Below are 17,899 nucleotides of genomic sequence, written 5' to 3'. Positions count from 1 at the left end.
TCCTTTATAACCACCAGAGTTTATAGTTCTCTGTATCATTATATTGTACCGGTGTTGAAATATCATCGTACTGAAACACTCCATTGTCGTTCACATACTGTAGTGTGGGCTGTTGTAGCTGTCTCTCAGCTCTTGATTAAGTGTTGTATGATTTTATGTGACTTATTAAAATTAATCTACCATCGTAGCTTGTCTCGATAGAAACAGAAGTACAGGTAACTCTTTATGACAGACTATATAATATATCCACAGAAGAAACTAGGTTTAACGCTGCAGCCAGACATCTGATCCTTTCCTCCGAACCAGTGGCACCATATATATATTTTTTGTTGTTAGTAATATATCGCACCAAGCTGTAGCTTTGGACTGAAAGAACAAAATGAAGACAGTAACTCCATTACTTCAGTCACAGTGCTGTGCACAGTAATACGTTTCCCTCTTCCAAGTCTTTCCTGCATGTACGTCTGTGTAAGACCCTTGTCAAAAAACCTAGCGAAACACACACATGACAGAGAAGTAAATTCTCTTCGTATGGAGAGAAATTATCCTCAAGACTTATAATCCACAAGTAATTAAATGTCTCTTAGGATTTGTCTCAATTCAGTGGTCACAAATGTATTTTCAATCTACTAACTTTGCTACACATTCAACAGTCTGCATTGTATTCCCCCAAAAAATCTTTTCTAACATTTTATGCACAGTAAAGTTTTCAAATTGTGGCTCATGAAACATACGTTTTCACCACCACCGCTGCAGCTGATTCTCTTCATCACGCTCCCAAAATCGCCATTTTCATGTCTTAAGGAATGTTGTTTTAGTGTGAACCACGGAACTGCAGATGGAAATTAGCTTCAGAGCTAAATCTGGCATATTTACATATTGTATGTTCATGAATATGCAGAGTCCCGTTAAAAATAAACAAATAAATGAAATGAAAATCTGAAACATTGTTCTGCCTTCCCTGTGTAATCTGGCTCTGCACCCAATCTACTTGAACACCAAGTAGATGTCATCCAAGGACCATTGTCCATTGTCTGGTGTTGCTGTCCCTGTACACAAAGCTACCTCTCTCTTGTATAGGTGGTTGCTAAGGTGACAGATGCCCCACACTTGCCCCCTCGATCTACAGTATATCGGAAAGCATCAATCACGCTCTTCAGTCTGAGCTTGAAGCCGTTCCCTCAGGCTGGAGATTTAGAGCTCCTCAGATTCAGCAGAAACAAAACGAAAAACTGCTTCTTCCCATGTGCAATGAAGATAATTATGATGTGTTGTGTGGTTTATCGTATTTGTATTGTTGCACTTGTGTGTAGTTTATTATCTGTTTGCCTTGTTGAATAGCTGTACTTAAAACTCAGACCGAGGTTTCCCACTGTGCTTTAACTTTAGCGTTCATTCATTTCCATATCGCCAGCAAAAACGTGGCCGTTAGAATAAAGGGTGAGGTTCCTGCAGGAAGCCGACAGTAATGAGGTTAACAAAGCATGTAAACACACGGACAGCAGCTGTGATCTTGATGTGAAAACCACCTTAAGTAGAGATTTGTTTGTAGCTGGTTGTTGTCACCACTACAGCAGTTTAGATGTCCAGCAGTAATTGTATCTGGTTGCTGGGACAACTGCAGAGTGACAGCGGCTATGTCAGGAGTTTGCATCACATTACTTTATCCTGAAAATAGTTTGGTTTTTTTTTTCTTTTCAAAGTGTCAGTGAAGCTCACGTGTCAACCGGCTGTGCACTCCTTCAGCAGAATCACTTCATCTTCCTCCACCAACAGATGGTGAAACTCTTACAGGGAATAAGAGCTGCTCCAGAGTGGTCTTTGGTCAGAGGCTAAGAAATAAAAAAAACGCACGACTAGAGAGAGAGTTTGTGAACATAAAGGACGCTTTGTAGTCTGAATATTAATGAGAAAACCTCACAGGTTCAACAGGAGCCCAGCAGGGCAATGTGCACAGATCTCTGTCATGCAAATAAGGCGACATCATTAGTGATATTATTAAAGTACATATTTCCCTCTGTTCTCTCCTTTCTATGTTTCTTTTTTGGAAATTAAATGCTGAGGAGTTTGCTTCACAAATGCAGATTAAACCAGCTTGTGATCTGGAGGAGGAGGATGAGAACAGCAGCTACAACAATTCAATTATATACTACTGTGTGAATTGCTGCAGGAGCTTGTGTGCATACTACATTATATTTATGCCTTGAGTGCACCTGTGTGTGAGCGCTGCTGGCCAACACCTGGCATGCACAGGTGGAAGCAGGCTGCAGGGAGAAAGAGAAGACAAGATGAATGGGTGTGGAGAAGGAAGGATGTTGTTGTTGGCTACTTTACAGTACGTCTTGATTTTGTTTTTCCTTTTTTTCCTCCCCGATGCAGCTTCCACCGAGGTCCTCTTCTCCTTCGACGTGGGTAACGGCCCGTTGGAGGTAGCCGTCAAAGCCGACTTCCCACTGAATGACAACAGGTGGCATCGCATTCGAGCCGAGCGCAACGTTAAAGAGGCGTCGCTTCGCCTCAATGAGCTCCCCGCCGCCACGCGGGAGGCTCCTGCTGATGGACACATCCACCTGCAGCTCAACAGCCAGTTATTCATAGGTGAGTGTGTGTGTGTGTGTGTGTGTGTGTGTATGTGTGTGTGTGTGTGTGATTGAAATGCAAAGCTTTGCCTTTTTAAGACAAAAACTGTACAATATTCAGACAAAGTCTTTGTTCTTTTACAGTCATTATTTTTCTCCAGCAGCTCTGGACACATTTCCTTTCACTTCCCCCTTGTCACAATACTCTCTTCCTCTTTCTTTCTTTTATGTACTGTCCCTCTCTCTTTCACACACTCACACACACACACACATAATCATCATTTATTGACCCCAGGGAGGTGAGTTTTACATCTTTGTCTCTCCTGCTCCTCCTGTGAACGCATACAGTAGAGTCAAAAAATCCACCTTCCCCACTATAGGGCGTCTTCCCATCCTGCAGAATTAGCTACATGCAAATAATGGCTGAGTAAAAAAAACAAGATAACCAGCTACTTTTATTGTAAAAAAGCCACATGAGTTTTCATTTGAGATATCAGTGAATTTGTTAGATCTGTTAGTGAGCTGGTAAAGTTTTAAAATGGAGCTAGACCTTCAGTCAAATGCATTCACATTGATTTTTTTTAGTGTGCATGAAAATCCATACGTTTTACATTTCAAAACTTTGACAGAGAAATTATGAGAAACTGTGGTATTCAACATACTTTTTGTACATTTTTTTTAATCATTATTATTGCTTCACAGTCAACATGAGCATTAACAGCTTTACCTTCCAGTCTAGAGGAAACATTTTAGAGCTCAGCATCAAAATTCATTTCTTTACACATCCAGAGTTGTCTCTAGCATGTGGACACTCAATGCCAGTGTTAGGTTTTGTTTCCCTTGTACTGAAATTAGCAAAAAAAGAGCACAATATTCATACAAGATAATTGGTTTTACTGACATTATTTCAATCCAGCAGCTCTAGAAATCCCCACTAACTTCCACAGCCCTCTCTGAGTCATTTGCTCTCACTTTCTTTCTTTTATTCACTTTGTTCACACATCCACAATACAATACAAAACGATGCTTGTATAGTACATTTTCACTGACCCTAGGGAAACTGGTGATTATACATCTTTGTCTCCTGTGCTCTTCCTGAAATAAGCCGATAGTCATAGTAACTATCCACACATCCCCTCTATAGGGCTGCTTCCCATCCTGGTTCACAGTGTACAGGGACCATACTGCTGTGCTGTCTCTGGTAATTGAAACGGACAGATTTAAGCCACTTCAATCAGCTTATATCCTTGTTACACAATTTAAAGAATCAGATAAAATCTCCACAAATTGCTGGAAATGTCCTCATGACGATGATTTGTACTGGTCAGTTTCCTTGCAGTCACCTTGGTACAGTGTTTGAATCCAGTCCATTTCTTAAGGTAGTTTGTCCCTGACAGCTCCTGATGAAACTCTGGGCCCTGATATGAGCCTCATCATCACCTCGCAGTCCTGGAAAGCTGTTTATCTCATCATAACAGTCTAGAGGTTGCCAGTTTGGCATGCTGAGACAATTATAATGTTGCGGAGCCTGAACTCCGAGGACAGTTGGAGGTTGTAATGCAAGAAGTCAGAAAACAATAACTTCTTGAGTTTAAATTCTGCCGGTGAAGGGAAAGCAGGAAAAAAAAAATGTTTTCCTGTCATAGGCACAGTCAGCCAGCAGGACGAGCAGACTGTCAGAGAGACTGACAGCTCGCCAACTTCCCAGATATCAACAATCAGCATGGCGCTCAGCTGGCAGACAGACAGCTCCTAAAAACTCCTTGAATTTTTTCGCCTGCCAGTTTGTGTTTCGCTGCATTTCATCACCTCATCACTGGTAAAAAAAATAAAAAATAAATAAAATTCGGTATGAGCATGGTGACGAAGCATTGTTTGTGGAGGTTCAAACGTTGCTCAGCTGTTAATAATGAAATCAGAGATCAGTCAGTGTCACCGTCCAGTTTGATCACAGACATCGTGTGATTTCCCTTTCTTTCATTTCTGTGTTGTATGAGCAGACTCCAGCTGTTACAGAGGACATTGTCGTTGACATGTAGTGAGGCTAATAGTCAAGCTGCATCACCATCACCAAAGATCCTCATTGTGATGAATTAAATACACATTATAATGACAGGTTGAATGGAAAATGCCGTAAAGATCCATTAAGGAATATGTAACTGCCATGGTCTTATAATGACATGCTTTAACCCACAACATTACCAACGGTTTCATTATAGTTATATTGTCCAGAGATCAAAACGTTTCAAGCTCTTTTTCACCCGCTTATCGGTGAAATTCTGTGAGAGAGAACATAAAAGTGGCTAAAATGACTTTAAATTGTCAAAATTGTGGTACTGAATAGGCTAACGGTGCATAAAATGTCAATTATTGCCACTTGAATTTTCAAAAATTAAACCTTTTTGTGTCAGCCAGATCCTTTGCCCTCAAAACTGAAGTAAGGTCTGATGCAGAGAGAGAGCACAGTATGAGTGCTGCCAAATGATGATGTTTAGTAGTTTATATGAATCAATGTGTTTACTAAAAGAAAATGAATCTGCAGCAATCTATATGGGGATTTACTGCTTTTCCATGTTTTATGTCACTGTGACTTTAATATCTTTTATTATGGAACTGTTGGCCAAGCAATTTTAACATGTCACCTTGTGCATTTTAATAGCTTAAAGGGATAGTTTGTCATTGCCATAATCCCTATAGTTTTAGGAGTAGGTTCGTTACCTTAATTTGTTGGTGCAAGCTATTTTTAGAACGGCAGAGCAGAGCCGCGAGCTGCTCAGAGCTACACTACGGAGGCTAATGGGATTTCTTGGTTACGGCAATGGGCCAATTTGCCAAAATGTTGAACTATCCCTTTAAGGATGAATTCAGGATAGATTATACTGAGAAAAATGAAAGAACAGAACAAACTCTGAAGTTTTACCTCGGTGTGTGTCTCCAGGAGGCACGGCCTCCAGGCAGAAGGGCTTTCGGGGCTGCATCCGCTCCCTGCAGCTGAATGGCGTCACTCTGGACCTGGAGGAGAGAGCCAAGATCACCCCCGGCGTTCAGGCCGGGTGTCCAGGCCACTGCAGCAGCTACGGCTCCCTCTGCCAGAACCAGGGACTCTGTGTGGAGAGAACCAGCAGCTTTTCCTGTAACTGCGGCCCGTCTGCTTACACTGGAGCCTTCTGTGACAGAGGTAACGCAGCAGGCTCCGTCACCTTAATCTGCCTTTTTTCGGTTGCCTGGGGGCTATCGTGAAACTACAGGCGCACTGCAAGTTTCCGAGTGTTTAATAATTAGCCTCTCGGTCAAACAACGCAAACCTGAGCAAGAATGTCGACAGAGCCATTCAGCAACAGTGACTGATGCTCCTAAGACGCTGTTACACTGCAGCACCTGAAAGTGGTCTATAAATAAAACACACACACACACTTTGAGAGACCATACATACTGAAAGGAGGTCACAAATAAAGTAGAGTCCAGGTGCACACTGTGCTGCTCTGTACTCAACACAGCAAATCCTTATTGTACACAGTCGCCGATCATCTTTATCCTGTCAGAGGCTTCTGTCCTGAGGCTTCTTATACAATCTGTGGTTGGGTGATAAATTTGACTCTCCAAATATTTGCTGTCTGTTTTCCTACACCAAAGGAGGACACTAATGTTAACAAGCTGCAATTAAAAGCTATGACCGTCTCCTGCGGTGCACCGTTTTGGTCCTTTTGAAAAGATTAATATAATTGTGTAAAGCCTCTGCACAAAGACCGATTTGGGCGTTCCTGTTTAAAAAAAAGTTCTGCATGGCGCAAATATGTTTTCTTATAGACCACACAGTCTTGTTTTTTTCAGTCGTCGCGTGAGTCATGGTGTTGGCACAGTCATGCAGCCTCATGTGTGTTCAATAATTAACAACCCCTGCTGTATTGTGTGTTGGAGCCCCACAGTTACATCTGCAGTTGAAGTCACAACTCCGGTCACGACTGTGTCAGAATTAGCAGCCAGATTTTTGTATTTTTCCTTTCACCTGTCAGCTGTTTTTTTTTCTTTCTTTTTTTTCTATGGCTGCCTATTCACCATTTTACTAATTAGGTGTTGTCAGTGCTGCATGAATCTCCTTCAGTCCCACTGTGAGATATGAGCTGTTAGTTTGTCATACTTAATGCAAACCTACATGCAAATTCTCTGTGAAAGCACAGGATAAAACCTTAAAAAGGCCTCGTTTATCAAGCGAAATGATTTTCTTTAACATTGTCTTCTTGCAGAGGTTTCAGCCAGTTTAAAATCAGGAACCTCCATCAGCTACATCTTCAAGGAGCAGGAGGCGAACGAGCCAAACAGGAGCAACAGTGCTGCAGCTGCGTCCTCCTCCCTTCACTCTGACGTGACCCTGAGAGCAGAAAACATCTCGCTGAGCTTCAGGACCAGCCAGAGTCCAGCTCTCCTCCTCTACGTTGGCTCCTCCCACAGAGAGTACCTGGCTCTGCTGCTCAACAAGCACGGTGAGCGCTTACATGAACCATAAAAACTTCAAAACCTATTTTACCTGCCTGCTTACACACAGGCATCTGAATATATAAATATACACTTACTCATTTAGGAAGTATACTCAGATCACTAATATGTCCAATAAATAGTAGCTGAACTACTGATTTTCAACATGAAAAAGTGCAATCTCCAAATCGCAGGGGCATTACTTTATTTAATAAAAATAAATAATTTATTTCGGTGAAAATAAAATTTTAAAATGATCATGGTTCATATCACAGTCTGCCAAAAATAATGATTTGCACTGCAGCCTCTTTTTCTGAAACTAAACTGTTGGAAATTGCAACAATTAAAAAGCTATTCCAACAAACTCACAATTTAACGGTTGTGTTGAAGTAGAAATGTCTAATAACAAGCGATCTGCAGATCTTAATGTGACCACAATGTGAAGTGTTTAATAAACAGTTTGGTTTAAAGTCATTTAGTCCTGCCTTGATCTTGAGCTCTCAGTTAAAAGACGATAGTGGAGCCTACGTTGGACATTATAGTCTGTATAGCATCAACTTGTTCAGCTGCCACATTACAATAAAACCGGTGTTATCTGAATGACTATAAACAAATCCACCTTTACAGATTCACTGGATGTAACTCTTGTTTTTGAAACTGAAAGGCTTTAGTTGGGAAACAGAGGCGTGTGTGAATCTGATGGTGTTAACAACTGTTTGAAAGGTGAAAATTTCCGACATCAAACTTTTCACCACCTACAAACTCGCTGACAATCACTGCAGCCGCCCGACTCTTTCAGCTTTGTAGTCACCTCCTGTGACTTGTTAATTGTGGTCACTGTGAGACTGCCTCTCACTTCCCCCATGTCTCCTCTCCTCTAATAAATGTGGTAAAACAAAAAAAAAGGTAAGCATTAAGTGTTAGAAATAATTATCAGGGCTTGAGAAAAATATGAATAATGCATGGCCTAAGAACTTTCTTTCTCCTCTCACTCCTTCTGTGTCTCCTGAATACATATAATTCAGATTACTCGGTGGCCTACACACACTCAGTTATTCAAGATATGCTCATCAACTTCTACAAATCATCATCTACTGAAGAAAATATATATCCAGGAAAGTCCAACAACTTTGTTCACATGGAGCACCATGAAAATCCTCAAAATGAACAGGGCTCTGTGAGGCAGCAGCAGCAGCAACAGTTGGCCATAATTTTCTGAATATTGAATTTAATGCACTTTATTATTCAGCTGCAGTTGCTTTGGAGCATCCAGACCTCTCTTGATACATATTAATACTTACTGAAATACATTTCAATTAATGAAGATGATGGGTACGAGGACAGATAGAGAATATCTGCAGAGAATTTCAACGGGTCTGTTTCTGATACATGTAATTCAGTGTTTTTCTTAAGCATTTACAATAAAACTGAAATGTTTATTCTAGATGTGCAGAATAGTGAAAAGTTTCGACCTGTTTTACAACATGTCGGCCATTTTGGACGACACAAGACTGACCTGTAAACAAGCAAATGAATAAGCCTGCTGCAGGTTTTCTGGATAACAAATACTGTCATGTTCACATTTCCCCCACCGAGTCGTTTTCATAATCAAGGGCTCATTAGGCTTACATGAACTGAAGTAACTTGTGGTGGGAAATGATAAATTGTCATTAGTAAAAACTCATTTGTCAAGCATGGATTTTGTTTATTTTCCTAGATTAATCACTGTGGAGACGATAATATGATTTTAATACAATAAATGTGCGAACACTGCAACAAACAACCAGGACTAAGCACTTTGATATTCTAAAAAAAAAAAAAGAAAAGAATACTTTCCCGGCGACTCATTGCCACTTTAATACACGTCTGTGTGCCAAACAGCATCATTTGTCCCTGATGCAGTTCTCTTGATTGATCTGTTTTCTGTTTGTTTTTTCGTGTGCTCAGACAAGCTGGAGGTACGATTCAAACTGGACAGCGGCAAAGACGCAGAAATCCTGAGGAGCAAAGTGAGAAACCTCTCCAATGGACAGCTACACGCTGTTTCTATCAGCAGAATAGCAGATGCTGTCTCTGTGCAGGTAACACACACACACACAGACACACACACACAGATACACATAAACGATTGCACTACTCTCCTGTATTTAAAGCACAAGTCGGGCCCGTGCTCTCAGCAGCCACTTTGTGAGTCGACTTCAATAACCAGCAGGAGAAGCAACAGGGAGACGACAGGGACGAGCTGCAGGAATCGCAGATAATAAAGTGGGAGCTGCAGTCAAAACTCTCCATGTTTTTTTTTTCCTCATTTGTTCAGAACAGCACTCCCTCTGCCGGCTCAGTTGGGTTTCCCGTAAGTTTAAGTGTAACCTTGGGGCAACTGTTTTCAAAGTCATGATGTTTGTTCAAACATAAGTTTTACCCACACTGATGAAACATAGCTGTTGCTCTGACTCACTTTCCAAGGAACAAAGTCATAACTCAATTCATCACTCCATCCATGACTTGACAAAACAAAACAAACATTACAGCACTGGTGACTAAACATTCAGCCAATCCTGATTCTGTCCTGGTTGTGCAATCTCCAGGATTTCTGTTATCTTAGTCTATTGAATTTCTGTCTTGTGTACTTCTGGAGCCTATTTTTCATACCATGAGTAACACCCTCCTCACTCATGCAGAATGTGTTCTCCAGAAGTGGTCATATAAAACATAACACAACTGATTATGAAATTTAAACAATTTTTTCTCTCTTTAATTTGTACAACGGCATTTTACGCTTACAATCTATTGTATTTTAAATAATAATCCTCCTTCATTTTTGTTCTCAAATTGCACATAAAAAATAAATAAGAATCTGTCTGCCTTCAAAATAAAATACATAATAGATAAAAGTCAACCGGTCTTTGTCCTGTCAAACTCTTGTAACGTTCATAACATGTCACGTTCAGCTCCCCTGAACCCTCTCCCCTAAGTCCGCAGCAACAGTAACTGGATGTTTGACTCATTTATCAATGTTTGGCGTAGCCTTGGCAGCATGTGTCTCCACATGAGTTGTGGCACGCAAGTACAGTACCATCTTAGTAGGCTTATGAAATGACTGGCAATATTTACTTATCACTTTGGAAATAAATGAATAAATGTTTCTACCAGTGACGTGCTTGGGAATCACTGGTCTATTGCATCCTTTTCCTTTTACATTGTATTTGTAATAATAAGGTCCTTTGCCGTGTTAGCTACTAATATTTTTAGTTGGGTGAAGTTTATATTCCTTCTACTGGTGATTTTTTTTTTTTTTCATTTCAGATTGATCAGAACACCAAAGAGGACTTCAACCTGACATCCGATGTAGAATTCAATGGCATCAGGTCGCTGGTTCTCGGCAGAGTGCACGGTGAGTGACGGCTACAAAAACCCAGAGGAGAGGCCTTTAAAGCTGCAGAGATTTTCTACGAGGCACTGGAAACTTTACCTCATGACGCTGGAGGAGGGTATTAATGGTATTAATGTCATGTAGGATGGAGCAGGTAGAAAACAGAGACTGAAATACTCTCTCAGCACATTACATTATTAAAGTCACCACAGTTCAGACATAAACACTCTTAATAACATGCTAAAATGATCGTTCAACACATCCTTGATTCATTATAAGAAATTACACATAAACATAGGTATGCCATTAAATGAGACACCTGGAAATAGAAATACCAGCTGCTCAGCAACAGGTCTGATTATACACCGACTGCGTCAGTGGGATGTAAACATACCCTACAATGATAATCATCATGATGCAAACAACAGGACTGGAATTAAAGCCTGCAACGATGGTTAAGCACCATTAGCACTGTCAGACCTCTTGACAAAGCAGCTTAATAACACACAGTTAGAGATTTATGAAGCTACTTTATCAATATTAAAGACACAGCCTCCAGCAGGTGTTACCGGGCCTCACCTGCACCAGACTTTTAGGGCTCTGCACGGACGCATTCAGCTCACTGCTCATTATATAAAAGCATATTGTATACTGTTGTGTTGTGTTTACCACACAATCTAATGTGTCAATAATTCCCTGCTGCTGATGCTGCCAACAAGAAGGTTTCCTCTCTGTTGTTCGTGCACAACAACTCTCCAAACAGAGCACAGTATACCTCGTGGGAGGTTGTGGTTGCCTCCATGGTATTCAATATTATCTGCTCTGGACAGCTGTGGCAGTACAGTACACATTGCTATTGTGCTTTCAATAGGGTGTGTCACAGTATTGAACAATGAAGTTTGGTCAAATATGGACAGAAACAAGGCTCAGACTGTTCGAAGGATAAAAAAGCAAGAAACAAATCAGATAGTGATGATTTAGCAATTGCATGAACTGAACTTCAGAACTTCAGCTAAAACTTGGGAGTTTCTCAGCCTTAAAAAAACAGCATACCAGAACACATCTGCTCTGCTCTGTCTTCTGTCTCTGTGGTGCAACTGTTAAACAGATCAGACGTGTAACAGAGACACGTCAGCGCTGTAACTTGCTTTGTCATGACCCAGTTATGTTCTTCTTGAGTCCTCGGAGACGGACAAAGAAATAGGTTGTTAATAAGATGAGAGGCTATGGGACTTCCTGACCCAAGTGCAGCAAAACCACTATAAAAAGTCACACACTTCCTCGTCAGCAATTTTTGATTTACCCACTGATGTTAAAGTAAAAACAGACCCAGTTAGACAGAGTTTCATGGGAAACGTTATAACCAGGGAAAGTGCATGTGCAAATGATTTTTATTCCTACTTCTTAAGGGGATAGTTCAACATTTTGGCAAACTGGCTCATTGCCATAATCCCTATAGTCATAGCAGTAGGTTTGTTACCTTTAATTGTTGGTGCAAGCTATTTTTAGAACAGCGGAGCAGAGCCGCGAGCTGCTCAGAGCTACACTATGGAGGCTAATGGGATTTCTTGGTTTCCTTCATCAAACTCATCAAATACACAATCCAACAACTCCCAAATGCTCTGGTGGACAAGTTGTGACCTGCACATTCACCACGCTATGAGATAATAACGGAACGTGACGAGACAGAGTTGTTTTTGAGGTAAATGCAGAGACTGCTTGCTGAAAAACTGCCTCCAATAGGAACGCGCATCAGCGGTTTTGCATGAATTTACCTCTAAAACAACTCTGTCGTATGTTATAATCTCATAGCGTGGTGAATGTGCAAGTCACAACTTGTCCACCAGAGCGTTTTGGAGTTGTTGGATTGTGTATTTGATGAGTTTGATGAGGGAAACCAAGAAATCCCATTAGCCTCCGTAGCGCAGCTCTGAGCAGCTCACAGCTCTGCTCCGCCGTTCTAAAAATAGCTTGCACCAACAATTAAAGGTAACAAACCTACTGCTATGACTATAGGGATTATGGCAATGGGCCAATTTGCCAAAATGTTGAACTATCCCTTTAACAACACCTCTCTCCTCTGTTCTCTCCAGACTCTGGCGAGCTGGATCCGGACCTGGCTCGGCTCGCCTCTCTGGGCTTCACAGGCTGCCTGTCCTCGGTCCTCTTTAACTCCATCAGCCCTCTGAAAGCAGCTCTGCTCCACCCGGACACCAGCCCCGTCGTCATCACCGGCCCCCTGGTCCAGTCCGTGTGCGGCTCCACTTCAGCCAATCCCTCTGCACCAGAAACCACACATCACCAATCAGGTCAGAGGGGAAAGTTTGTCTTTTACATTTTAAGCCGAGCATATCAGCTTCCTCTTTCTCTGCACAATAGATCGTCTCGTTGTAGAGGGGATAAAACATTTCTCTTAACATTCATAGTTTATACTGTAATGTGCGACCTTCTGTCAGTATCGTTGCTACAAAGTCTCATAACCACTCTGCCTCTCAAATGTCAGTCAGCTGCTGCTTCTACTGGAAAACTCTCACCCACAGGCTTAAACACTCAGTTAACCCACATTGCAGGTGTAAGACTGCTATTAGAGCAGCCATTTTCTCAGGAGAGGCTAAAATTAATAACTATCATTGAGGGTTATCGTACACAGTGATGTCCAGCTCTCTGCTCTGTGATCGAACCTCTGGGCTCATCATAATGTAACAACTCTGGGTTAACGGCTACTAGATGAAGCAATTGACCGTGTCTTTTCCCTTTTGTGGTCAGTCATGCAGATAATAGTGAACTGCACTATTGTTTCCAATATGCCTTATCTGCTCTGACTGATGGCACGACTCTATATGATGATTCCTGCTTCCCTCCACATTTCCTGCACCGAGCGTCTCTCTCTGCAGTTCTTCCATTTCTATTTGTCATGTCACTGATGACCTCCCCGCCCGGCTCTTTCTTTCTTTTATTCTCTTCTGTTTGACTTCATTTCTTCTATTTGTTTCTCATCACTCTTTTTATTCCCCCGTGTACATGTGTCTTCTTATCTCTCCTGCCTATTTCCCCTCCCTCTCTCTCCCTCTCTCTCGGTGCTGCAGGGCAGGCTGGATCCGTGGGAACGGGTCAGCCTTTGGTCAACGCCATCAGGAGTGACTCAGCTCTAATTGGAGGTACTGTAACAGCAACATGTCTCGCCGTCACCGCGCCATTATCGTCAATCACGGGACAGAAATCGTCCGTAAAGCAAACAACTGGCGATGCGATGTTCAAGAGTTTATGACGCTGGAAGACTCTGATTTATTTTATTGCTCTCACACCTCTGCAGAGGACATGACACTGAATTACAGGCTGAGCGAATTGAAAGCCTGAGACTACATAACTTTGTCTGGGCACTCAAAGTAAAACATCAACTAATTAGAATTAAAATGACTTTATACTCCACGTATAATGAGTGCCCATCTTTTTATTGGCCAATATTGGTGCAGAGAACTTCTAATAGCTGAAATTGCCCCGGGAGCCTGAAGGAAATGAGTTGCTAATGATGGAGCAAAAGCAATCAAAAGATTTCTCGTGCTGGTTTGGCTTCTTATCAGTTGTTTTTGTTTAAAGCAGGAGTTTTATTTCATAATGTTTTGTCTCTAATTCAGTTTTTTTCCCAGTTCTACTCCATCCCATTATAAAAACAAGGCTTATTAGAAAGTCAGAGATTTGTCATTTGCTACCTGGAGCCTAAAATATCCAGACAGTTGAAATTAAAATGCATCGAAATAGGATTTTTTTTTTTAACAAACTCAATTTTCAAAGTAATACGACTCTTCTTTTGTGTCCGGGCTATGAGTGATCATTTCTGCACTTAAATTTCTCTGGAAAACAAAAAACACAAAGGCTGATGATGTTGGGGCTTGAAACAAACAAATGATTTACGTAAAGGCTTTTATTTTGAAAAACACCATCCTTTACTTCTGTCTCTAAACGCAATCAACTAATCAGTGATATGCTTGTGCCCTGCAGCCGAATATCTCCAACTGAAACTTTTTTCTTTTTCTTTTTTTTTAACTTGAAGCTAAATTAAACGTACAGAGTCGTTCTGCTGCAGTCGATATGAGAGTATCCATTTACCAGCAATTACAGACTTTGATTAGTTTTGTAAAGAAGAAGGTGGAAAAAGCTTGAAAAGTGTCCAGATGTGTGAAGCTGATATTTACCTTAATACACAGACTCAGGGCTGTAATTACTGTCAAGCCCACCTCCACTGAATATTGATTTGGAGAAGTAAACACTTATACAATCAATTGTATTGGTTTTTTTGTATATTTACTGAGTGTTGTAGTGTTTTTTGTGCAGAAAAACTCTTTTATGTGTTGTTCAGTGTAAAAAAGTAAAAGTAGGAAAGCAAGACGAGTGTCTAAAGAGAGGTTGGTACTTTTTCACTGATCCATTGTATTTAATCTAGCAGCTTTAACTTGCTTCTTAAAGGGATAGTTCACCCAAAATTGAAATTTCACTCATTATCTACTCACCCTCATGTCGACTAAGGGCTGGGAGAAGTTTCAGAGTCCTCCGTGGCTTCTCTGAGTTACAGGGGGGTCTCGGCGTAGCAGTGCATGTCCTTAAAACGGTTGCAAATGGATACTGTCTTCGTAACAAAAAGACACACCAAAAAACATCCAAATACCTCCATGCTGCTCGTATGTAATGTCCGTCTTGTATTGAAGCCCCGAAATGCGAAATTGTCCCGAAAAAATTAAATAAGTCTATATTTCAAGCTTGTTTTGTAGTGGAAGCTCCTCTTCCCAGTTCGTCCAAATTTGACGAACCGGGAAGAGGAGCTTCATGAAGCTTCCACTACAAAACAAGCTTGGAATATAGACTTATTACATTTTTTTCGGGACAATTTCGCATTTCGGGGCTTCAATACAAGACGGACATTACATACGAGCAGCATGGAGGTATTTGGATGTTTTTTGGTGTGTCTTTTTGTTACGAAGACAGTTGGTATCCATTTGCAACCATTATATGGACATGCACGGCTACGCCGAGACCCCCTGTAACTCAGAGAAGCCACAGATAACTCTGAAACTTCTCCCAGGCCTTAGTCGACATGAGGGTGAGTAGATAATGAGTGAAATTTCAATTTTGGCGTGAACTATCCCTTTAATCTAGCAGCTTTAACTTACTTCTTAAAGTGGACTTCCCCTCACGTACTGTAGATCTAAACCTCTGCTGTTTCTCTGCTCCCCAGGTGTGATAGCCGTGGTGATCTTTGTGACTGTGTCTGCGTTAGCCGTAACGGGCCGGTTCCTCTACAGGAGGACAGGGATGTGTCGCAGCCGGGAAATAAAAACAGTGAAACCCGCAGACAGCCCCGAGCTGCCGTTCAGCAGCCAGAGCAGCTCCCACAACGGTCCCAGCGAGAGTCAGAAGGAATATTTTATTTAGGCGGGCGGCGGTTTGACCCGCTGCCGACCCCCGAGGTGTCGGAGCTGAGGAGATGGAGACGGAGACAGAGACAGCGATGCCTTGTCGAGACTCAGTGCTTTACACCAAAAAAAAAAGAAAAAAGAAAAAAACTGAGCCCGAGTAGCAACAAGAGCTCAACAAGGTGGGAAGATACGAACAGAAGACTCAGACACACTCGTTGTTTCTTCTTTTGGCTTTTTTTTTGGTTCTGTTTTTGTTCCTGTGGTTGTATTTTTGTAAAGACTGTACATAGATGCACAAAATCAAAGTGTTTAATTTATAACGCGTGGATCCTGTCAGTAGAATAATTGTAAATACCCGACGATGTAAATCTAAAAAATGATGACTTTATATCAACCAATGGGTCAATTTTCTGTTCTGTTGAGACATCCCAGCCTGTTAAGTGAGCAATGTATTTTTCATGGAGCTGGTGTGACACAGATAATGAATGTTTGCCCTTATTTTATGAGTTTTTGTTCCTTTTTTTTTTTACTTTGCGCCCATTGAATGAATTGCAGGAATGTTTCTAGATGTCTCTATTCACACTGAACATTTCTCATTTGAGATTTTTGTATCTTTATTTATTTTCCTTTGTATGTTTTGTTTGGTTTCTGGTTTGGTAATGATGAGACAGATGCTGTTACTGTACTGTGGTCGGCAAAGTATTTCCAGACTTTTTGTTTCCACCATTGACATTTTAATGTGACTGAAAGGCCAGAGAAGTTAAAGCAAGTCAGAAGTTGCAAAGATTGAGAAAGAATCAACAATTCAACAAACTAGTGATATAATGGATCAGCTTCTGTCGGAGCAGCTTCACACAGTGTGGACTGTTCACTGAACAGCGTTGAGAGGAGTCGGTTCTGTTTCTCCTCTGACGCTGCATCACCTCGACACATTGATCTATACAGTCCTTGAGTTTTACTGTAATGTCAACAGGTTTGAGTGATCTGCTGTTAGAGTTTAATTTGTACAGATATTTTAGTAACAAACACACTTCTGTTCGGTGAAAATAAAATGATTGATCTTTTTTTTTTCGTCTCGAGTGGTTTTATCTTTCCTTTTAGCTGAAGTATTGTTATTGAATCATGCATTTTTATTCTGTTTTCTCTTCCATTATACATAATGTTTCATCTCTCACTCCGACAGCCTCCGGTCTGTGTGGAGCGGAGGTGAACACCGTTTAACTCATGGCAGAAGCAACATCATTTGATGTTTAGAAACCTAATGGCTGACTCGACTATTTATCTGTAACGTGAAGCCGAAACGACAAATTTAATCACCGTGTGTTTACATCAGTGAACATTTGGCACTTTAAAAGTTGCTGGTGGACGGTTCTTTTCTTCGCCGGGTGGCATTTCTGATGGATATTAATATGCATCTGTCTGCAGACGGGAGATAACTTCTCCGTCTGCTGCTTTGTGATGCATTCAGGTGCTGGAGATGTCAAGCTAATTCCTGTCACAGGGCCCACCTACTGTAGCCTCTCTCCGAGCTGGAGCGATAACACACAGACACAGCTTTGATACGTGATGGCCCATCAACCCCTCCTTCTCTCTCTCTCACACACACACACACACGCATGCACAGGACTGTGACGATCCAGATGACAGCAGCTGGCTGGTTGTCAGCAGGTATTATTTACAAAAGAGGGATGCATCCGTGCATCTAATAACACCTCATTAGGGAGAACGACAAGAGGACTTGGTTGTAAAGACACACGCTGCAGCTCCAGGAGAGGAAAACAATTCAGATCATAAGTCAAGATCATCCTCACTTCTCTTATCTGAAGCGAAGACAGTTTTATGAAATATGATGTTCCCCCCAACAAATCCTGGATTATGTGACGGCGTGCCATCATAAATAATGTTATTAAAGTTAGATTATAATGGGAAAAGTGACACCAAAAATGTGGATGTCATTTGTTCTGAGAAATTGTTCTTGTTCTTGTTATGAGGCAATGAGACGGACGTGAACAGACTCTCTGAGGAGCAGGGGTGAAAACGAGCACAGACGTAGCAATGTTAAC

The 17,899-nt window shown here is 41.3% G+C and overlaps 1 protein-coding gene across 2 annotated transcripts in view; it reads left to right on the top strand.

The window, feature by feature from the left end:
• Nucleotides 1–16,900, top strand: part of LOC146973168 (contactin-associated protein-like 4) — a 78,097-nt gene extending 61,197 nt beyond the window's left edge. For both annotated transcript variants that reach the window (XM_085799431.1, XM_085799432.1), the window contains exons 17-24: nt 2,380–2,598; nt 5,518–5,757; nt 6,824–7,060; nt 9,000–9,133; nt 10,359–10,446; nt 12,519–12,734; nt 13,512–13,583; nt 15,656–16,900. In XM_085799431.1, coding sequence (XP_085655557.1) covers nt 2,380–2,598; nt 5,518–5,757; nt 6,824–7,060; nt 9,000–9,133; nt 10,359–10,446; nt 12,519–12,734; nt 13,512–13,583; nt 15,656–15,852 — 1,403 coding nt within the window. In that variant the 3' untranslated portion in view covers nt 15,853–16,900. The remainder of the gene's footprint in view (nt 1–2,379; nt 2,599–5,517; nt 5,758–6,823; nt 7,061–8,999; nt 9,134–10,358; nt 10,447–12,518; nt 12,735–13,511; nt 13,584–15,655) is intronic.
• Nucleotides 16,901–17,899: the final 999 nt, after the last annotated feature.

This window comes from Trachurus japonicus, chromosome 15, assembly GCF_045865225.1.
Source record: "Trachurus japonicus isolate A0001 chromosome 15, Traja_1.0".
Lineage (NCBI taxonomy): Eukaryota > Metazoa > Chordata > Actinopteri > Carangiformes > Carangidae > Trachurus > Trachurus japonicus.
The sequence above is the reverse complement of the archived record's forward strand: the minus strand, read 5'-3'. Positions and strand labels throughout refer to the sequence as shown.